General features: G+C 48.8%; 2 protein-coding genes across 2 annotated transcripts in view; both read left to right on the top strand.

The window, feature by feature from the left end:
* Positions 1–23427, top strand: part of SELENOI (selenoprotein I) — a 97257-nt gene that overhangs the window by 71672 nt on the left and 2158 nt on the right. The window lies entirely within an intron of this gene.
* Positions 1351–23385, top strand: ADGRF3 (adhesion G protein-coupled receptor F3; the record flags this gene model as incomplete). The annotated part of the gene is made up of 12 exons (XM_083432564.1): positions 1351–1549; positions 3843–4061; positions 7829–8038; positions 10263–10406; positions 10531–10727; positions 14310–14501; positions 14799–15563; positions 16276–16902; positions 18680–18721; positions 19862–19909; positions 21484–21541; positions 22559–23385. 11 exons carry the CDS (start codon positions 1351–1353, stop codon positions 21520–21522), a joined length of 2682 nt encoding a protein of 893 aa, XP_083288690.1. The 3' UTR covers positions 21523–21541; positions 22559–23385.

Here is a 23427-nt window from a genome sequence, read left to right as displayed (position 1 = left end):
GTTAAGAAAGAAAACCCAGATCTGTCAGTTTCAGTTTCTTGTCTTTCCAGTTTTAAATTCTTCAACTGCCTATCAACCTCGTTCAGAGCACTGTTCATCCACATTTTGCAGACGCCATACATTACTCATCCTATTCTATTATCTGTTTATAACTCCCATTAATGCTAGTTGTGGGCAGGGTTAGGGGTGTGAATCCTCTGTTGTCATGAAGGGGGAAATGCAAATGTTGGAATTAAACAGCAATGGAACATGGCAAGTATGTCTGTAACAATTCAACTTAGAGCTTACATGTATGCAAAATAACCCTTCACCGCAGCAACAATTAGTGATAGCACAATTTACGCAGCTTTGCACTTGTAATAGCACAGGAAACCATTTCCGCCAGTGCTGTGACCCTGGCAGGTCTCTGTTCAGACTTTCATTGCTTTCAAAGCACAGAATCATAGAAGTCATGGAAGGGTCATCTAGTCCAACCACCTGCAATGGAGGAATCTGTCAGGAGCTCGTCCTACTCTCGAGTAGGACCCTGGCAGAGACACATGCCCAACTGGCATGTTCCCTCCCTCCTGGTCGATCGTTCGGGAGCTTCAAAAGCTTTATTCAGCCTGAACATCACAGCGACCGATGCCAACAGACTTAGGGATCTGCAGAGTCTTTGCGCATCATGCGCGACAGACCTCAGCAACTCAGCATTTTGGCTAATCTACTTTAAAGGTAAAGGGACCCCTGACCATTCGGTCCAGTCGTGGCCGACTCTGGGGTTGCGGCACTCATCTCACTTTATTGGCCGAGGGAGCCGGCGTACAGCTTCCGGGTCATGTGGCCAGCATGACTAAGCCGCTTCTGGCGAACCAGAGCAGCACACGGAAACGCCGTTTACCTTCCCGCCGGAGCGGTACCTATTTATCTACTTGCACTTTGACGTGCTTTTGAACTGCTAGGTTGGCAGGAGCAGGGACCGAGCAACGGGAGCTCACCCCGTCGTGGGGACTCGAACCGCCGACCTTCTGATCGGCAAGTCCTAGGCTCTGTGGTTTAACCCACAGCACCACCTGCGAATAGATGCTGAATACATGCCTGTAAATAATGCTTACACATGTCTCTGTCTGCCACTTCCGTTGTAAGAAGATTTATTCACTCTGCTGATAGAGCGTGCCAGGTCTCTAAAGGTATCTGAGGCTTGTGTCGCTGTTTGAGGCTGCTCCAAGGGAGACTGGAGATCGCCCGGCTGCCGGCCGGTGGCTGGAGCCAACTGGGGGGGCCTGCCTGATGCCCCCGTCTCCCCGGCAGTATCCCAGCACATCCTTCTCTTTCTCTCTCCCCCCAGAGTGTGACCCCCGGCAGTGGGAGATGATGGCGTTTGGCTACAGCCGGACTTGCCGCTGTCTCCCCGGCTACCAGTACAGCGACAGAGACTGCTCTCGCTTCCAGGGGTGTGGGGGTCTCTTCCAGGCCGCGGCCTCCTTCGTCTTCACACCCCCTTGCGACTGCCTCCGCTGGACTTCTGAAGACCCCGGCTACTGCCTGCCGCTGCTGGAGGCGGCCACAGGTTAGCAAAAGCCCACCTGGTGTGGCATCGGTACACTGCAGTGCCACCCTGGGTGGGGCAGCCCTCGGGTCTGGCTTGGAAACTCCACCTAGGGCAGAATGCTGCGGCCAGATTGCTGACAAGGACTTCTGACCGGGAACATAGGGCCCCATTGGTGTGTGTGTATATATATATATATACAGTGGTGCCTCGCAAGACGAAAAGAATCCATTCCGTGAGTCTCTTTGTCTAGCGGTTTTTTCGTCTTGCGAAGCAAGCCGATTAGCGGCTTTTAAAGGCTATTAAAGGCTTAAGGGATTAGCGGATTATCTGCTAAAAGGCTATTAGCAGCTTAGTGCCTTAGAAAAAGGGGGTGGGGAGCGGAAAAAAAACCCAGGAATCGCAAGACATTTTCGTCTTGCAAAGCAAGCCCATAGCAAATTCGTCCTGCGAAGCACCTCCGAAACGGAAAACCCTTTCGTCTAGCGGGTTTTCCGTCTTGCGAGGCATTCGTCTTGCGGGGCACCACTGTGTGTGTGTGTGTATATGTATATATATATATATATATATATATATGTGTGTTTTTTAACATACCATTTTCAACAATAATTAAACATACTTTTACATCTTATTCCATTTTTTGACTTCCATCAATCCTGTCTGAAAATATTCCAATCTAATCTCATAGTATGCATTTCTTACTTTCCCTATTACATTTCAAACTCATAACTAATAACTCTACCTTTTTCTACTTTGTATATTTCTCCTTACAAAACTTTTTGTAGTCCTACTAGCGTAATGTGTTCTTTACAGTTGCTCTTCAAATAGTTCACATACTTCTTCCAATCTTCTGTAAATCTCTGGTCCCACAGGTTTCAAATCCTTCCTGTCATTTTGTCCAATTCTTTGTAGTCCATTAATTTCGCCTGCCATTCTTCTTTCGTCGGAATTTCCTCTTGCTTCCACTTCTGGGCTAACAATACCCGTGCTGCACAGGACCCCATTGTTAAAACAGCGGCACCAGCTGCCCACTTACTACCTAGCCAGGTTCATGAAACAGACCCTTTGGTGTCAACGGCCTGGTCCGGTGGAACTCCCTGCCACTGAGAATTCAACAGGCACCTTGTGCCAGCTTTTAAATTCCTGCCGAGAACCTCTCTATTCCACCGGGGCATCTGTGGGCAGTACATACTTCCACAATGCTTAACCGATGTCCCTTCTTCACTTTTAAATGGTTTTAACTTGTTTTTTAACTTTTTTTTTATTATTCCACTGCCTGTTTTTTTATCGTTGTAAACCACTGTGATATATTTCTGTGATACAGTGGTACATAAACAACGTTATAAATAACTAAATAAGTGCCTCGGATATGGTTAGATTTTTTTCTTTCCTTTCGTTGTTAAGGCTGGTTTTAATGTTATGTTTTGTGTTCATTTGTAAGCGGCTTTGAGTTGCTGCTGCTGCAAAAAAGGGACTAATAAAATGGATAATTAATAATAATGGTAATTTTTACACACACACACATTTTTATTGGTTTTTTTACCTATTATTTCCAACAATCATTTAACATAACTTCTTATACAATACAATATTTTAGACTTCCATCAACCACCTCTGATGATTTTCCGTTCTTTATCACTTATTCTGCATCTCTTAATTTCTCTATAACTCTTAATTATCATTAACTAATAGTTCTCCTCATAGTCTTTCTTGCAATACTTAAAATAGTCCTCCTCACAGAACTTTTTGCAGTCCTGCTAGCGTAATCTGTTCATTACAGTTCCTTTTCAAATACCATATTTTTTGCTCTATAAGATGCACCAGACCACAAGACGCACCTAGTTTTTGGAGGAGGAAAACAAGAAAAAAAATATTCTGAATCTCAGAAGCTAGAACAACAAGAGGGATCGCTGCGCAGTGAAAGCAGCAATCCCTCTTGCTGTTCTGGCTTCTGGGATAGCTGCGCAGCCTGCATTCGCTCCATAAGACACACACACATTTCCCCTCCCTTTTTTGGAAGGAAAAAGTGAGTCTTATAGAGCAAAAAATATGGTAGTTCGTATATTTACTCCAGTCTTCTAAGAATCTCTGGTCCAATAATAATGGTAATTAAAGGGGTGGGACAGAATGCTTCTTTCCACCTCTTAACTTAACCCCCCGACGCCCCTGGGAGGTGGGCTAGGCTGAGAGAGGCAGGGACTGGCCCAGCGTCACCCAATGGACGCTCCCTGGCCGAGTGGGAGGATTCGAATTCGGGCCTCTCCTAGTCCGGCACTCTAAGAGCTGCGCCACACTGACATCCCGTCCCTTCCAGTTGCAGACAGCCGGCAGCTGCCTCCGGAAGTGGCCTCTGGCGGTGCTGACCAAGCCCTGACCCTCTCCTTCAGCCTGAAGGATGGAGCCACGGAGGTGAAGTTCTACCTGCTCAGCTCCCAGGGAGCCAAGGAAATCTTCAACGGGACTCAAGTGACTCTGCTGCAGAACGGCTCTGAGGTGGAGCTGAGGCTCTCCTCCGTCTCCCCGGACTGGGCTGGTGCTGTATTGCTCTCTCTATGGAAGGAATGATTTCGGTCTAAATATGTGTCTGTGCATGGGCGTAGCCGGGGGGGGTGCAGGGGCAGCTCCCTCCCCCCCCCCATAATCAATAAAAAATCAATACGGTGGTACCTTGGTTCTCAAACATATTCCGTTCCGGAAGTCTGTTCCAAAACCAAGGCGCGCTTTCCCATAGAAAGTACAGTGGTACTGAAGCAATGAACGTAAGCAGGTACCCTCTTGGCATCAATAAGGATCAGGCAGACTCATCAAATGGAGAATTAGAAGGTGAAGTTTATTGCCAGGCAATAAGGACCCAGTTTGGAATCTCTTCCAAAAGGAACTGGGACCTCGATTGACAGAAATCCAGAGGTCTTTATACCTGAACAGATCACAGCAAATCATAGATCATGAGACAACCATGAGGCAGTCACGATATCGCCAGCGAAATTAGCCAATTAGCAAGCTTCTTGCCATGCTTCCAGCTCCTGGTCAAGCACAGAGTTCTAGTTCTGCTTTCCGTTGCTTGCAGTGACGCTCTGTCTAGCCTCTCCCCTAGTTATGACAGGACAGGGAGTTTGAAGATTTTGTGCTTTTGCTCTTCCTGTTCTGTGGATTAATTTAGCCTGTATCTGAGGGGATTTTGTACCAGAATCTCTGATTCAGGTCTCCCCCTTGTCCAGGGTACACGGATGTTTGTAGGGGAAAGGTCGGCTCCTAATTTTGCTGTTTCAAGCAGTATGCAGTTAGCTAAGGCACAGCTTCCCTTTGATTCAAAATGGATTATAAAATACTGTAAACCCTGATTATGTGTGAGCATATATGAATATATTGATTACTGATAACTGATTATATGGATAGCATAGGGGTAGCCCTTCTTCCTTGCCTCAGTACCTCTACTTACGAACGTGATCCGTTCCGGTGTGCGAACAGTCCGTAAGCAGAACGTGCTACTGCGCATGCAGGAAGTGTGCAGATCGCTTCTGTGCGTGCGCGCGCGGCAAACCCGGAAGTAAATACTTCCGGGTTTGCCGCATTCGTAACCTGAAATGCCGCAACGTGAAGCAAACGTAACACGAGGTACGACTGTAATGCAAAATAGATTAATCCGTTCCAGACTTTTAAAAGCAACCCCTAAAACAGCGATTTAACATGAATTTTGCAGTCTAAGGAGACCATTGATCCATAAAATGAAAGCAATAAACAGTGTACTGCAGTCACACAGTCAATCAATTGGTAGCTGAACTGGGTTCCGCAATGGCACAAAAACAAAACAAAAGAGCCGCAAAAATGAAAACGCAAAATAAATAGCAAAAACAGACAGACCTCAGCGTAACACTCCAAACGGAGCACATTCGGCTTCCATGAAAAGTTTGCAAACCGCAACACTTACTTCTGGGTTTGCAGAGTTTGAGTACCAAGGTACCACTGTAACAATAACTGATGTTCCGCCTCCAACAACATACGGTAAATCCTGGCTATGCCCATGTGCCCGTGGTGGGCGGGCGAGGCTCTGGTGTTGAACTGAAATAGAAGGACTGCATCTTATTTATTGTATTGTATTAAAAGCATAGAACTTTAGGGTGGGAAGGGACCCTGAGAGTCATCTAGTCCAGCCCCCTGCGATGCAGGAATCTCAATAATAATAATAATAATAATAATAATAATAATAATAATAATAATTTATTATTTATACCCCGCCCATCTGGCTGGGTTTCCCCGGCCACTCTGGGCGGCTTCCAAAAGAATATTAAAATACTGTGATACATAAAACATTAAAAGCTTCCCTAAAGAGGGCTGCCTTCAGATGTCTTCCAAAAGTCTGGTAGTTGTTGTTCTCTTTGACATCTGGTGGGAGGGCATTCCACAGGGCGGGTGCCACCACCGAGAAGGCCCTCTGCCTGGTTCCCTGTAACTTGGCTTCTAGCAGTGAGGGAACCGCCAGAAGGCTCTCGGTGCTGGACCTCAGTGTCCGGGTAGAATGATGGGGATGGAGACGCTCCTTCAGGTATACTGGACCGAGGCTGTTTAGGGCTTTAAAGGTCAGCACCAACACTTTGAATTGTGCTCGAAAACGTACTGGGAGCCAATGTAGGTCTTTCAAGACCGGTGTTATATGGTCTCGGCGGCCGCTCCCAGTCACCAGTCTGGCTGCTGCATTCTGGATTAGTTGTAGTTTCCGAGTCACCTTCAAAGGTAGCCCCACGTAGAGCGCATTGCGGTAGTCCAAGCAGGAGATAACCAGAGCATGCACCACTCTGGCGAGACTGTGGGCAGGGAGGGTCTCAGCCTGCGTACCAGGTGGAGTTGGTAGACAGCTGCCCTGGATACAGAATTGACCTGCACCTCCATGGACAGCTGTGAGTCCAAAATGACCCCCAGGATGTGCACCTGGTCCTTCAGGGGCACAGTTACCCCATTCAGGACCAGGGAGTCCCCCACACCTGCCCGCCCCCTGTCCCCCCAAAACAGTACTTCTGTCTTGTCAGGATTCAAGCTCAATCTGTTAGCCCACCATCCGTCCTCTGATTGCCTCCAGACACGCACAAAGGACCTTCACCGCCTTCACTGGTTCCGATTTAAAAGAGAGGTAGAGCTGAGTATCATCCGCATACTGATGAACACCCAGCCCAAACCTCCTGATGATCTCTCCCAGTGGCTTCAAGTAGATGTTGAAAAGCATGGGGGAGAGGACAGAACCCTGAGGCACCCCACGAGTGAGAGCCCAGGGGGCTGAACACTCATCCCCCCCCACCACTTTCTGAACATGGCCCAGGAGGAAGGAGCGGAACCACTGTATGACAGTGCCCCCAGCTCCCAGCCCCTCAAGACGGTCCAGAAGGATGTTATGGTCGATGGTATCAAACGCCGCTGAGAGATCCAGCAGAACTAGGAAACAGCTCTCACCTTTGTCCCTAGCCCGCCGGAGATCATCAACCTGAAGCATCCCTGAAGCATCCCTGACGGGCGGCTGTCCAACCTCTGCTTCAAAACCTCCAACCATCTCCCAAGGGAGTCCCTTCCAGTCTTACCATTAGAAAGTTCTTCCTGATATTTATTCGGAATCTCCTTTCTTTCTCATAATAACCTAAAGTTTCATAAGAGTATATATTTAAAGTAGATGAACAAATGAAGTTAATTTGGGTATTCAGAAGATATTAAAAATAAATTTAAGGAACTGCAGAAAGAGGGGGAAGGAAGTCAAATTGTGAAATGTCAAATCAGTGAAATGTATAAATCTGAAAAGTATAAATAAATTTAAAAAATAAAAAGATAAATGAGCATCATGACCCTGTTCCAGCCGCCCTCCATGCACTCAACCCAGAGTGGTGCAGACATCTCTTAAGGACTAATAATAATAATAATAATAATAATTTATTTATACCCCACCCATCTGGCTGGGCTTCCCCAGCCACTTTGGGCAGCCTCCAACAAAATATTAAAATACCGTAATGCATCAAACATTAAAAGCCTCCCTAAACAGGGCTGCCTTCAGGTGTCTTCTAAAAGTCTGGTAGTTGTTTTTCTCTTTGACACCTGCTAAGCCGGGGCGTTGGCGTTCCTTAATATGTGCAGGATTTTACCTGGAGGACCCTGCCCCCACGCAGGGGTGGCCCGTGACTCCCAGTTCCACACCAGGAGAGAACTTCCAAGAGCTGCGGTTCCTGGACTGCCTGGGGTCGGACTAGATGCCCTTTGGGGTTCCCCTTCCAACTCTGCAGTTCTCGGATTCTGGCTCCCAGTTCTGACACGTGTCTCTTACAGGAAAATACATCTGCCGCTACTTGTACGGAAACGCCATGCACGAGCTGACCAAGGAGGTGATCGTTGCCCTTGGGGAAGCGGACCTCATCCAGACACGGTCGCAGCTCTCCATGAACTGCAGCTCCCCTGAGGGCCTGACTCTGCAGTGCTGCGTCCGGAACAGAGGAGGAGAGCTGAGAGCATCCTGGAATCCAGGTGCCCCAGACCCAGGTGGGTGAGGGGAGGGCAGGGAGCAGCTGGATGGGCATTCTGCGCAGCTGTTTTATTTAAATTGCATTTTTAATTAAGCTGCATTTTAAATTGCATTTTAACCTGTATTTTAATTTGTTCCCCCCCCCCTTTATGTTTTTACTGTGATTTTATTTTATTGGTGTTAGCCGCCCTGAGCCCAGCTCTGGCTGGGGAGGGAGGGTGGGGTATAAAATTTATTATTATTATTACAGTGGTACCTCGGGTTAAGTACTTAATTCGTTCCGGAGGTGCATTCTTAACCTGAAACTGTTCTTAACCTGAAGCACCACTTTAGCTAATGGGGCCTCCTGCTGCTGCTGCTGCGCCGCCGGAGCACAATTTCTGTTCTTATCCTGAAGCAAAGTTCTTAACCTGAAGCACTATTTCTGGGTTAGCGGAGTCTGTAACCTGAAGCGTATGTGACCTGAAGCGTATGTAACCCCAGGTACCACTGTATTATGCTAGGATTGCCATACAGTGGTACCTCAGGTTAAGAACTTAATTCGTTCCGGAGGTCCGTTCTTAACCTGAAACTGTTCTTAACCTGAAGCACCACTTTAGCTAATGGGGCCTCCTGCTGCTGCTGCCGCGCCACCGGAGCATGATTTCTGTTCTCATCCTGAAGCAAAGTTCTTAACCTGAAGCACTATTTCTGGGTTAGCGGAGTCTGTAACCTGAAGTGTATGTAACCTGAAGTGTATGTAACCTGAGTTACCACTGTATTATTATTATTATTATTATTTCATAAAATTAATGCACGGCTTGATGGTAAACAAACAACAACAACAATGAAAACTCAAAGTGGTTTCCAAAAGGATAAAACAAGAAAAAAATATGCAGTGCTTTTCAACATACAAAAATGAAAAGACTAAAACAGATTAAGATGCCCAACTTTCTCAGCGTCTGGGAAGGCGAGTTGAAACAAAGATCTTTTCAGACCCCTGCTTGTACTCCAGAGGCAGGGAGTTTCAAAGTGCAGGCGCTGCCACACTAAACAACCAAGTTCTTGCAAGTAGGAGACAGGTCTAAGATGGCACTGGAAGTAATGCCAGTTCTGCCAACCGCAGGGGTCTTGTGGTTGCATGTGGGGTGATGCAACCTCGCAAGGAGGGTGTTAAGATAGCAGAGGGGGCCCTCCTAGTAGTTCTTCCTCCCTCGAAAGTTCGTGCATGGGTGTGGCCCAGATGAGGGCCTTCTCGGTGGTGGCCCCCAAATTGTGGAACTCCCTCCCCACAGAGTTGCCAGCCGGGGGCCCAGCAAGCAGGACCTGAGTGCAGCAGAAACTTTCCCCACTTGGGATTGCCAGCATTTGTTGTTGTTTAGTCGTTTAGTTGTGTCCGACTCTTTGTGACCCCCTGGACCAGAGCACGCCAGGCCCTCCTGTCTTCCACTGCCTCCCGCAGTTTGGTCAAACTCATGCTGGTAGCTTCGAGAACACTGTCCCACCATCTCGTCCTCCGTTGTCCCCTTCTCCTTGTGCCCTCCATCTTTCCCAACATCAGGGTCTTTTCCAGGGAGTCTTCACTTCTCATGAGGTGGCCAAAGTCTTGGAGCCTCAGCTTCAGGATCTGTCCTCCCAGTGAGCACTCAGGGCTGATTTCCTTCAGAATGGAGAGGTTGGATCTTCTTGCAGTCCCTGGGACTCTCAAGAGTCTCCTCCAGCACCAGAATTCAAAAGCATCCATTTTTCGGCGATCAGCCTTCTTTATGGTCCAGCTCTCATTTCCATACATCACTACTGGGAAAACCAGAGCTTGAACTATACGGACCTTTGTTGGCAAGGTGATGTCTCTGCTTTTTAAGATTCCTGGCCCTTAAGATCTACCTAAAGATTAACAAACTACATCAAAGCTACCTTCTATCTTTATGACCCAGGATGCCTGATGAAGCAACTGACCTGTGTTTCAGAATGCTTATACGTGCCTGTCAGGCGTAGAGAAAGCAAACGGCAGAGGTGGAGAGGCCTGTGGGATTCAATCAGAAATTATTGTCAATGAATCAAACCCAGTCAACGCCATGCTTTCATTGCTGACACAGTGGCTTGCTCCATATTTCATAATTCCTCATAGCAATCCCACCTGAGTCCCACACTCTGGATATCTGCACCCCTAAATCCCCCCGCCAGATCTTTCCCTTCCCTCCCTCCCTTCCTTCCTTCCCCTCCCTCCCTGCCCTGAACATCTGGCCCCCTCTCTCTCCGCAGTTCGCCTGGGGGACAACGGAGACCCTCTCTGCCACTTCCTCGCCCTGAATTCCTGCCCCAGCGGTGACACCGCCTACCGGTGCACTTTTGAAAGCGACCGCCTGGGAACCGTGCAGACCACAGTGTCGGTGGGCATGATCCAAGGTAACGGGGGAGGTGGAGGGAACTGGCGGCCAGAGAGTCTGTGCCTTTCCGTCGCTCCTTTGAGAGCTGGTCGTGTTCCATGAAGGCCTTTCCTGCCTGTGAATGTGTGTTTCTTGTGCCGCAGCCGGAGATCGCTTCTGCCCCGGTGAGAACTCTACAGGCAGGTGGGATGCCACGAAGGCAGGGCAGGTGGCTGAGCTCCTGTGTCCCGAGGGGACCGATGGAAAGATGCTGCGGTCCTGCTCTCCTGGAGGGACCTGGGAAAATGTCCAGGACAGCTGCACGGATCACCGACTGCTGTCTGGGTTGCACGAGGCCCAGGTAATAAAAAAAATTAAGGTCAGATAGATAGATAGATAGATAGATAGATAGATAGATAGATATAAATGTTCATGGATTTGCCAGGCAAACACGTACATAAATATATGGGCCACATGTCTGAGGTGGCACAGGAGGGCATTTTGGCTCCCAAACTGACCAAATGTTTTCTCTGCAAGGTCAAAGGAAAATGGAAAAGCCTCCCCATTGTCTTTTCATTCATAAAACCTGTCTTAAGGGTGTATCTGTGTATGAATAGGGTGTGAGCCTGTGACCTGGCTCAGGAACTAAGTATTTGTCACTACAAAAGACTGGCCAGGCTCCCCAGGGTATCCAATCAAGTGAGCATTAACAGGTAACCTGCCAGACAGCAGGTAAACAATGCACTCAGATTTCTGTTGTAGACCGCCCTTTCTGTGATGTAGGTATGATGTTTCTGGGGGTGGTCTTGGACTCCAGGGCAGGCAATTTAAAATGTCTATATAAGGGCAGACACACCTGGGTTCTGGGTCCTCCTCCTCCTGCGTGTGAGGGGAGAACCCTGTTTCAACAGTTCAATAAAGATCAGGCTTATGAGCTGCTTTGCTTCTCAATATTCTCTGGTTGGCCTCTGCTATTTTCTCTGACCGATGGAGAACCTGCAAAGGACTCTATACGGGCTCTTGTGTCCCCCATAAGGGAATAAGGGCAGATTTGCATTTCTCTCTCTCTCTCTCTCTCTCTCTCTCTCTCTCTCTCTCTATATATATATATATATATATATTTCAGATTTATACATTTCACTGATTTTACAATAATTTTGACATTTCAAAACTTGACTTCCTTTCCCCTCTTTCTGTGGTTCCTTACATTTATTCTTAATATCTTCTGCATATCCAAATTAACCTGACTTGTTCCTTTATTCATCTTCTTTAAATATATACTCTTACGAAACTGCAGGTTCCTGCCAATGTTCTTGTCGAATTCTTCTGGGCTTCTTTTGAACAGAGGTGGGCAGAGGGCATCCATATGCTACCAGGTCCAGTTAAAGGCTCTTGTGTTAAAGGCTGACCAAGGCCTTCGCAAAATTTATACACTGCTTGGTTTTTTTTTAAGAAAGCCTTTCAAGAGTTCACTGTTCTCTCTCACCCTTCTGCTGGAGAGGATGCCAGCTTAAAGGCACGTTCCTCCATGTGGGGTGAAAATTCTGTTGCTTAAAGATTTGTGGACCTGAAAGTCTCCATTGTCAGCTGTCATTAGAAGCCAACTTCTTGTACCTGATATGGGAAACGATATCAATCCCAATGTTGAGCCTAAAGGGCTTGTTCTGTACTGAGTTGAATAGGATTCAGAATGCAGCAGTCTGACTGGTCCTAGAACAATAGGATCCAGAATGCAGCAGTCTGACTGGTCCTAGAACAATAGGATCCAAATTGCAGCAGTCTGACTGGTCCTAGAACAATAGGATCCAGAATGCAGCAGTCTGACTGGTCCTAGAACAATAGGATCCAGAATGCAGCAGTCTGACTGGTCCTAGAACAATAGGATCCAGAATGCAGCAGTCTGATTGGTCCTAGAACAATAGGATTCAGAATGCAGCAGTCTGATTGGTCCTAGAACAATAGGCTTCAGAATGCAGCAGTCTGATTGGTCCACAAGAGCCACCCAATCGAGCTCCAGGTGGAAGTGAATCCACAACCTGATTGGCCTACAGGAGAATCCCGGAATTAGCCAATCACGTGGGGCCCATTATGTACATAATGCATATAAAGCAGACATTCTGGGGGAACTTCCATTCCTCCTCACCACTATGAGCTGGATAAAGAGCATGAGATCTGCACTCGACTCCGAGTATTTTTCAGGGTCGGTCTCACTGCTTCTTATTTTAAATTTTTTATTAGTTTTACATGAAATTATATAATTAACTTTAACAATTTCATTAAAATAAAAAGCTTATTTCAAACCTTCGGACCTCCTGCCCTCCCTGCATGGGTTCCAACGAAAATATTTCTTTTTCTGCATCTTTTACCGTTATCCATCTGTTACCTAATCGTAGTTACAAAAGTTCATTTCACATTACAGGTGTGTCGTTGTAACCCTGCCAATTATTTTTTTAAACTGTCTACAGTGGTCTTTTAAGTACCGTATTTTTCGCTCTATAACACGCACCCGACCATAACGCACACGTAGTTTTTAGAGGAGGAAAATCCGTAGACATGCCACGCGTAGACATTCCCTCCATAACACGCACAGACATTTCCCCTTACTTTCTAGGAGGAAAAAAGTGAGTGTTATGGTGCAAAAAATACGGTATATTAAAAAGTTATTCCAATCTTTTAGGAATACTTGATCTTCCTGCTTCCTGATATTTCCCATCAGTCTCGCCATCTCTGCATATTCCATAAATTTGGTCTGCCATCATTAGGGGCCAAATTCTTGTACCTGTTCCCAGGTTAGCTCTGCTATCAATGGGAAACGATATCCGTCCCAATGCTGAGCCTAAAGGGCTGGTCTTACTTCTTATGTTTTTGATTTGAGTTTCCATTGAAATGAGGCTGTGTTTTAATGTTGTATCTTAATCTTGTTTTTAAGTTGTATTTCAATCAATTTGTTTTTATATCGGGTGTTAGCCACCCTGAGCCCGGTCTTGGCTGGGGAGGGTGGGGTACAAATAAAAATTATTATTATTATTATTATTATTATTATTATTATTATTATTATTATGGCAGCCGTGAGACAAATAGTTGCTTCCAACTGGGGTGGAAACGCCCCCCCCCCATGGGAACTTGGACCCAAGATTTGTGGCATCTAGCACTTAAATGCTTAACCAAGGAAGACATGTTTCACTCTGTACGGTCTTGATCTATATCGTTCATTATCCCTAATCTCCTCTCTGTCTCAGTCACAACCACAACTATTGAGAAATAATTTTAACACTGTAGACTGGAGTGCACCCTGTGGACGTAAATTTAATTAACAATATTAATAATGTGAGCTTAATCTGTAATGTAAAAGATTTCCCAAGTCTGTTTTGAAGCCATGTGGATGATTAATTTTTTTATGCCTGATGTCTTAATTATGTTTTTTAGATATGCTGTAAGCCGCCCAGAGTGGCTGGGGAAACCCAGCCAGATGGGTGGGGTGTAAATATTATAATTATTATTATAATTATTACTGCATACAAGGCTCTAAACATCTGAATATGCATTTGTCCTGTTTGCCAACAGTTTATGGTTGGTAATTATTTCTTTCATTTTTCAGTAGAGCTTGTAATAAAACGAAAAAATAAAACCTCAAGGTGATTTCCGTGTGACAGCCCATCAGATATTTAAAGATAGCTCTCATATCTCCTTCCAGCCTCCTCTTCTCCAGGCAAAACATCCACAACTTCTTCAATAAGGCTCGGTTTGCAGAACCTTTACGTTCTTGACCGCCCAACTCTGCACATGTTCCATCATGTATTTTTTAACAGCCAGTGGGTAGATAGATAGATAATTTATTACAGTCGGAGACCAGCTCAGCCAGTGGGTATTGTGGAATCCAGTGGCAATGAGTTCCATAGGAAGCCACCCTTGGTCTAATATCCTCACTGCTGTTTGTGTGCAGCTGCTCCAAGCAGGGCTGGGCAGCCCCCAAACGGAGGTCCCTTGGATGATAGACTGGCTGAAGGCAGAGACCGAGTCCGGAAACATTCAGGCCAAAAACCCCCGGGACCTCCTGGCTGCACTCGACACAATGGACATCATCTCGGAGGTGGCTCTGGGAGCCCAGATGCGCCTGGAGAGCAGCGTTGTGTCTGTGAGTAGCAGCACCCAGGGAGGGAAGGACTTCAGGGCAGGATTCCTTCAAAGTACTCTGCATGGGGCTTATCCTGGGGCTTGATCCGGAAGCTTGTGCTGCATCACCTTCAAAGGCAGCCCCACATAGAGCACATTGCAGTAGTCCAAGCGGGAGATAACCAGAGCATGCACCACTCTGGCGAGACAGATCCCTGAGGACAGGGGTTGCTAGATGACCCTCAAGGGTCCCTTCCAACTCTTCTACAATTCTAACCATGACCCAGGTTAATGAGGAAATCCCTCCTTCTGCTTTCAGAATTTGCTGGCTGCTGCCAACACAATGCTCGACGTAGACCCGGGGCCGGAGTGGTCTGCAGTGGAAGCCCTGAGCCCGTCGGCCGCTTCCAGGCTCCTGCAGTCCATTGAGAACCTCGCCGGCCTCCTCCTGCCGCCCTCGGGCAGCCCCTACAACTTGACGCTCCCCAACCTTGAGCTCCAGAGCGCCCAGATGGGCCCCGAGTTTGAGGACTTCAACAAGGGCTTTGACACGGACCCCCCTCTCCGCGTCCACATTGAGGAGGAGGAGTTGTTGCGCTGCGGGCAGAATGTCACCGTCACCAGCCTGGTGCTGAAGAAGCTGGGCAGAATCCTGCCAGGCAGCCGTGGCGCCAAGGCCAGGCTGGGCAGCTTAGTGATGTCCAACTCTGTCACGGCTTCCAACGGGAGCGTCTCGCAGGTGGAGGTGGAAATGACCTTTGGCCACTGGAACGGCACCGGCGAAGGGCACGAGGAGGAAGATGAGGAGGAGAGGGTGGCACGGTGTGTGTTCTGGGACCACAGCCTGCATGGCAGGGTCGGCGGCTGGTCAGCCGAGGGGTGCCAGACCTCCGGCGCCGAAAGCGCCACCAAGTGCACCTGCCGCCACCTGACGTCCTTCTCCATTCTCATGTCTGCCCATCCTGTGCCAGACAGCTTCGCTCTGACCCTCCTGGGCACCTTCGGGGTCTGCGCCTCAATCCTGGCTCTCATCGCCACCCTCGCCATCTACTACCTCGTCTGGACTTCGGTGGTGAAGAACAAGGTGAGAGACAAGCAGGCTGTGCCCTTCGGGAATTTGGAGCTGGGGGGAAAGGCAGGGCCGGATTGAGGTTTGACGAGGCCCCAAGCTCCTGAAGGTAATGGGGTCCTTTCTATGCCCAGCTGTCCTTTGTCAACAACAAATTGTCCCTGTTTTTTGTGTTGAATATATGCCATATGGTCATTTATGGACCTAATAGGTATCTCAAGCCATTTGCACATGTTGCCCTGCAACCAGTCTGTGCAGAATGTCGGCACCCTATATATAGAAAGGAGCAAACCAGGGATATTTTAGGGAGCAGGCGGGGCCCATGACTTACATCAGGCATAGGCAACCTTCGGCCCTCCATATGTTTTGGACTACAATTCCCATCATCCCTGACCACTGGTCTTGTTAGCTACAAAAATCTAAAAACATATCAAAGATAATCATTATAAACGCTAACAGAATTAAAACAATATAAAAAAACACACCTATTAAAATACAGACAATAAAAAACAGCACAGCACTATTAAAGTCTCCTTCATTGGAGGTTTTAAAGCAGAGGTTGGAGGGCCACCTACCAGGGATTCTTCAGCTGTGTGATTCCTGCGTTGTGGGGGTGGGCTACATGACCTTTGGGGTTCCCTCCCAACTTTACAAACCTGCGATTCTAGGGCCCCCTGAGGCCTGCCTGGCCCCCTCTCACCCTGACCAGCCTTCTCCTGTTTCCCAGGTGGCTTACTTCCGCTACACCACGCTGGTCAACATCGCCCTGTCTCTGCTGATGGGCAGCTTCTGGTTCCTGGGCGCCTCTCGGCTGGCGTCCGACCCCGAGAGCAAGCTGTGTGTGGCGGCCGCCTTCTTCACCCACTTCTGCTACCTGGCCATGTTCTTCTGGATGCTGGTCCAAGCCCTGATGCTCTTCCATCAACTGGTCTTCGTCTTCCACCAGCTGAGCACCCGCTCCGCCCTGCCCGCCATGGTCTCGCTGGGCTACCTGTGCCCCTTCGCCATCGCCGTGGCCACGGTGGCCGCCTTCCTGCCCCGGGGGGGCTACCTCCACCAGGCCGTCTGCTGGCTCTCCTCCCGCAGCAAAGCCATCTATGCCTTTTCCGTGCCCGTCCTGTCCGTCGTGTCGGCCAACGCGCTCATCCTCTTCGTGGTGCTGCTGAAACTCATGAGGCCCTCGGTGTCCGAAGGGCCGCAGGGAGAGGAGTGGAAGGCTCTGGTCAGCATCTTCAAGGCCCTCCTCATCCTCACGCCTGCCTTCGGGCTGACGTGGGGACTGGGCGTCATCACCATGACCACGGAGGCCTCGCAATTCACGCATTACATGTTTACCATCCTCAATTCGCTCCAGGTGGGTGTGGAGCAGCGCCAAGGTAATTGTGTGTTTGTTTGTGTAACTGGGAGTCAGAGTGCTGCCACACAGGTTGGCTCAGAAGCAAGGTAACTGGTAGGTAAAGGTAAAGGGACCCCTGACCCTAATGGTCCAGTCGTGGCCGACTCCGGGGTTGCGGCGCTCATCTCGCTTTATTGGCCGAGGGAGCCGGCGTACAGCTTCCGGGTCATGTGGCTAGGAGGACCCTTGACCTCAGACTGGACTTGGACCACGTCACACGGTAACCCCCCACGACCAGCACATTGGAGAACTGGGCCCAAAGGAACAGAATTAATTTTAATCGGGACAAATGCAAGGTTCTGCACTTAGGCAGGAAGAACCAGAAGCACAAATATAGGATGGGGGATACCTGGCTTGGCAACAGCACATGTGAAAAGAATCTGGGGGTCTTAGCAGACCACAAGCTGAACATGAGTCAACCGTGTGATACAGCAGCAAAAAAGGCGAATGCTATTCTAGGCTACATCAAGCCTAGTGTCCAGATCAAGAGAAGTCATAGTCCCACTCTATTCTGTCTTGGTCAGACCCCCACCTAGAGTCCTGTGTCCAGTTCTGGGTGCCACCATTTAAGAAGGATATTGACAAGCTGGAAGGTGGGCAGAGGAGGGCGACCAAGATGATCAAGGGTCTGGAAACCAAGCCTGATGAGGAACGGTTGAAGGAGTTGGGTATGTTTAGCCTGGAAAAGATGAGACTGAGATGAGATAGGACAAGGGTGGCCAACTCCCAAGAGACAGTGATCTACTCAAAGAGTTAAAAACTGGTTCACATCAAAGTTGTTGAGCTATTGAGCTTTTTTTAGGACTGAGGAAAGACTTGTTTTTGGAGGGGTGCATCTTCAAATATCCCAGAGGACAGACTCTGAAGTACCATATTTTTCGCTCCATAAGACACACTTCACACTTTCTTCTTCCTAAAAAGCAAGGGGAAATGTCTGTGCGTCTTATGGAGCAAATGCATGGTCCCTGGAGCCGAATTGCCCAGGGGCGAAAAGCAGATCATGCTTTTTTATTTTTTTTGGAAGAGGGAAGGGGGTGTTGAAACAAAGCCGCTGATCGGAAGCGAATGGAAGCGAAGTAAGGGACGCTAGCAATAAAGGAGGCTGCCTGGGAGGGGGGAGGTAAAGACAGCAAACTTGCAAGGGGGGGGGGGGACAGGAAGACTAAAGCAATGGACAGAAATTAGAAGAAAAGGAGGAGCAAAAAACTCCTCCAGCTAAGGAAAAGACACTAAGGCAAACAAGAGGGAAGGGAGTGTTGAAAGGAAACAGCTGATCGGTAAACGATCGGGAGGGAGATAATGGATGCTAGAGATAAAGGAGGCTGCCTGGGAGGGGCGATGTAAAAGCCCACGGATCCTCAGGATTTTTGCATTGGGTCACCCCCAAATTCACCATCAGATCACATAGCATATCCATGGCTACAGCCTGCACCAAAAAAACACACACATCCACTGTTTCGTGGGGCCGCAATGGCACAAAAACGTGGTTACAAAGCACGGATCCACATGGATCCTCAGGATTTTTGCATTGGGCTACCCCAAACTCTCCTTCCAATCACATGTCTGTGGCCACAGCATGAACCACAAAAATCATACATCCACTGTTTCGTTCAGAATATTTTTTTTTCTTGTTTTCCTCCTCTAAAAATTAGGTGCGTATTATGAGCGAAAAATACAGTATTTTGTTTAAGACCGCTGAAGGGTCTTCACTAAGTAACATTCTTCTCTGTTACAGGGGGTCTTCATTCTGATTTTTGGCTGCCTCATAGACAAGAAGGTAAGCAGCACCCCCTCCCCAAATCGGCAGTGTTTTGTTTTGTTGTTTTCCAACCAGGAGGGTCTCAGAGACCTGGAGGGGGTGTGTGATGTGGAGGCTGTTCCAAGCACAAAGGTATGAGAGGCTTCTGACTGCATCGCCCACAGGAGAGAGGGATCTTTGCCAGTCCAAGCACCGGTCACTGAGACCCACAATGGGGGTGGGAGATGCACTTAGGGGGCGAAAGCTTCTTCTGCATCAGGCATAGGCAAACTCGGCCCTCCAGATGTTTTGGGACTACAACTTCCATCATCCCTAGCTAACAGGACCAGTGGTCAAGGGTGATGGGAATTGTAGTCCCAAAACATCTGGAGGGCCGAGTTTGCCTATGCCTGTTCTACATCTTTGGGGCACGGGCTGTGACCCACAAGTGGTTTCTTCAGGCCGCTTGCTGGCTTTGAACACCACCCAGTTGATTTTGCTCCTTTAAAAAAAAACTTTGTGGCCAATCATTCACTCCCCAGGGCAGGTGAGAACTTTGAAAACAACTTTGTTGTTGTTTAGTCGTTTAATTGTGTCCGCCTCTTTGTGACCCCCTGGACCAGAGCACAATTGGCCCTCCTGTCTTCCACTGCCTCCCGCAGTTTGGTCAAACTCATGCTGGTAGCTTCAAGAACACTGTCCCACCATCTCGTCCTCTGTTGTCCCCTTCTCCTTGTGCCCTCCATCTTTCCCAACATCAGGGTCTTTTCCAGGGAGTCTTCTCTTCTCATGAGGTGGCCAAAGTATTGGAGCCTCAGCTTCAGGATCTGTCCTTCCAGTGAGCACTCAGAGCTGATTTCCTTCAGAATGGAGAGGTTGGATCTTCTTGCAGTCCATGGGACTCTCAAGAGTCTACTCCAGCACCAGAATTCAAAAGCATCCGTTCTTGGGTGATCAGCCTTCTTTATGGTCCAGCTCTCACTTCCATACAACAACCACAAAAATGGTGATGGAAACTGTCGCTTTGGACCGATGACCCCCCCAGGACAGGACATGCAAATGGAGAGGTGAAAGGGATGCTGGTTTATACTGCAAAAACTCCCTAGCAGAGGATGCTCATGGCCAGGACTGTCACATGTTCCTCCAATGGCCTCAGGAGTCACTGTCTGTTTCTTGCAGGTGAGGGGAGCACTTTGCAAGCGTCTGTGCAAGTCACCTGCAGCTCAGGTAAGGAAGGTCCCAGCTGGCTTCAAATTCCCTGCCTTCGCACCACCAGCTTCGCTGGGAATGAACTGCCACCTGCCCTTTCGCCTGGTGTCCAGGCTTGGAGGCCGTGGATCCTTTGCTGAGGCCCTTTGCTTCGGCCTCCTATTTTTCCAGAATCTGATTACCTGCCCCTTGCAGCTGGCTCTCCCTCTGGAGAAGCCTCCAGGGCTTATTCTCACCACAACCCTTTCCTACAGCTTTTCCAGAGGCCCAGCTCCATCAAAAACCTTGCCAGCATGGAAAGTGCTTCTTCACGCAGTTCATAAACTGTGGGACTCCCTGCCACAGGAGACAGGGACGGCCACCAACTTGGATGGCTTGAAAAGTGCATGAGACAAATTCATGGAGGAGGAGAGGGCTATCGATGGCTAATAATAATAATAACATTTTATTTATATCCCGCCCTTCCCAGCTAGAGCCGGGCTCAGAGCGGCTAACAACAATAAAAGTAACACAGCATTCTAAAATCAATTCATTCTAAAATCAATTCAGAATCAATTTAATGGCAACCATTGGGCTGGAGTTCTGTGAGGATTTCCAAAGGAGGGGGTCAGGCTGTGCCCTGGCCAAAGGCCTGGTGGAACAGCTCTGTCTTGCAGGCCCTGCAGAAAGATGTCAAGTCCCGCAGGACTTGCGATAGAGCGTTCCACCAGATCGGGGCCACAGCCGAAAAAGCCCTGGCTCTGGTTGAGGCCAGCCTGACCTCCCTGTGGCCCGGGACCTCCAATATGTTGTTGTTTGAAGACCGTAAGGTCCTCCGCGGGACATACCAGGAGAGGCGGTCCCGTAGGTACGAGGGTCCTAAGCCATATAGGGCTTTAAAGGTTAAAACCAGCACCTTAAACCTGACCCTGTATTCCACCGGGAGCCAGTGCAGCTGGTAAAGCACTGGGTGAATGTGATCCCATGGCAAGGACCCCGTAAGGAGTCTCACCGCATCATTCTGCACCCACTAAAGTTTCTGGGTCAGTCTCAAGGGCAGCCCCACGTAGTGTGACTTACAGTAGTCAAGCCTGGAGGTGACTGTCACGTGGATCACAGTGGCCAGATGGCTCTGCTCTGCCTCCATAATCAGAGGCAGCAATGCTTCTGAAACCCAGTTTCTGGAAGCCTCAGGAAGGGAGAGCGATGCTCTTGTGCTCAGATCCTGCTTCCCACGGGCATATGGTCAGCCACCAGGATGCTGGACTAGAGGGGCCATTGGCCGGATGTAGCAGGCTCTTCCTATGCTCTTACAGAACCACCAAATCCAGAGGCAGTCTATCTGTCTTAGTTTTTTTACGGGAATTTGGGTGGACTAGATGGCCCCATGGCCCAAGCCATCAGGTTCTTCTTAGGTCCTTAGGCTATCCTCCTTGCTGCTGGGTGAAGCGGCTTCTCTCTCCCCTGGGCTTTGGGGGGCGGGGGAAGGCAGCGGAGCCAGGCTGGGGGCTCCCCACTGCTTCCTGGGATGCTGCCAGGTGGAATCAAGGGGCAACTGTAAAATGGTAGGGCCGGTTTACTCACCCTCCTGTTTCTCCCAATTGGGTCCACAGACCAAGAGCGAAACATTGGACTCCAAACTCAGCAACTGAGAGGCTGGAAGTCGCACAGGTGAGCAAGCAAGGGGGTGGGGTCTCCTCTGGACAACCAAAACGCTAAGGGTGGCCGATTCCATGTCATCAGGAACAACTTTTCAGGGGGACATGTGGGCAGGCAAGGCCTGCAGAGCCAGCCCAGCTTGAGAACCCTATCCTTCTTTGAAGGCAGAGTCCCTTCCCACAGCGGCCAAGTACGTTTCCGAGCACAATTCAAAGTGTTGGTGCCGACCTTTAAAGCCCTAAACGGCCTCGGTCTAGTATATCTGAAGGAGCATCTCCACTCCAATCGTTCTGCTCAGACACTGAGGTCCAGCTCTGAGGGCCTTCTGGCGGTTCCCTCACTGAGAGACGCCAAGTTACAGGGAACCAGGCAGAGGGCCTTCTCGGTGGTGGCACGTGCCCTGTGGAACGCCCTCCCACCAGATGTCAAGGAAATAAAGAACTACACTACTTTTAGAAGACATCCCTGTTTAAAGGTAAAGGGTAAAGGGACCCCTGACCATTAGGTCCAGTCGTGACCGACCGCATCTCACTTTATTGGCCGAGGGAGCTGGCATACAGCTTCCGGGTCATGTGGCCAGCATGACTAAGCCGCTTCTGGTGAAGCAGAGCAGCGCACGGAAACGCCATTTACCTTCCCGCCGGAGCAGTACCTATTTATCTACTTGCACTTTGACATGCTTCCGAACTGCTAGGTTGGCAGGAGCAGGGACCGAGCAATGGGAGCTCACCCCGTCGCAGGGATTTGAACCGCCGACCTTCTGATTGGCAAGCCCTAGGCTCTGTGGTTTAACCCACAGCGCCACCCACGTCCCACCCACTCTTACACATAAGCCCTTGCAAATCTCAATAGAGTCATCCCTCAAGTCTGGGGGCCCAGTACAAAGCCCCCCCTTTTTGTATTGTAAACAAGATGCCTGGCTTCGGGTGTAGGGTGGGAAATTAAAAGAGCAAAGCTGGCTTTGAGGACAGAAGAGGGCTGTGTATTGTGTGTTTTTTGAAATTAAAATAAATTCTTGTCATCTTCCAGCCCCATAGCTTTGGGCAGTAGAAAATGGCTCTCGGCTTGCCACCCTCCTCCTCCCTGCCCAGTCAAAAACATCTTGCAGCTTTTGGAAACCAGCAGCAAAAGTTCCTTTTATGAAATGTGGGAAGCCAGTTCTGCCACCCGCTTTCGCCTTCAATCAGGAGCACCATGCCAGCAGCGGGACTTCAGAAGGACAACACAGGATCAGGCCTTTTCTGCAGTTTGTGGAACGCTCTGCCCTGGGAGACTTGCCTGGCACTTTCATTATACCCCTTCAGGTGCCAGCCGAAAATGTTCTCTTTCAACCAGGCCTTGGGCTGACTAACATCCGATATCCTTTTAAATATGTTTTGTACGTGGAGGGGAGTTATCAGGTTTTCCCCCCTCATTTTTCTTATATATTTTGTGTTTTTTATCTTGCATTTTTATGTTGTGAACCTGCAATCTATAGATGAAGGCAGTTATTAAAGTTCAATAACTTTTAAGAGCAAGCTGGTGTTAAAAGCAGGTGCTGTATAGTGATTAGCGTGTGGGACTTGGGCTGTGAAACTCACGGGGTGACCTTGGGCTGGTCACTGCCTCGCAGGGTTGTTGTGGGGATTAAATTAGGAGGGGGGAACCCGCCATGTGTGCCACCTTCAGCTCCTTGGAGAAAAAATAGGGGGATAGAAATGTAATGAATGAATGAATAAAGGAATAACACTGTAAGCGCTTACAAGAATTAAATGATGGTAGAGAACAGCTGAACCCCTGTGGATGGAATGGTGGGGTATAATAATGGCTGAAGCAAACAGATTCCCCCACCCCGCCGTGAGCCGATATTACCCTGCAGGAGCCAAGAGACCTGAGCTCTGAGGAATCCCCGCTGTAAT

This window comes from Podarcis tiliguerta (genome assembly GCF_965153285.1).
Source record: "Podarcis tiliguerta genome assembly, chromosome: 3".
In the NCBI taxonomy this organism is placed as follows: domain Eukaryota; kingdom Metazoa; phylum Chordata; class Lepidosauria; order Squamata; family Lacertidae; genus Podarcis; species Podarcis tiliguerta.
Note: the sequence above shows the minus strand (reverse complement) of the source record. Positions and strands in the feature narration are given on the sequence as shown.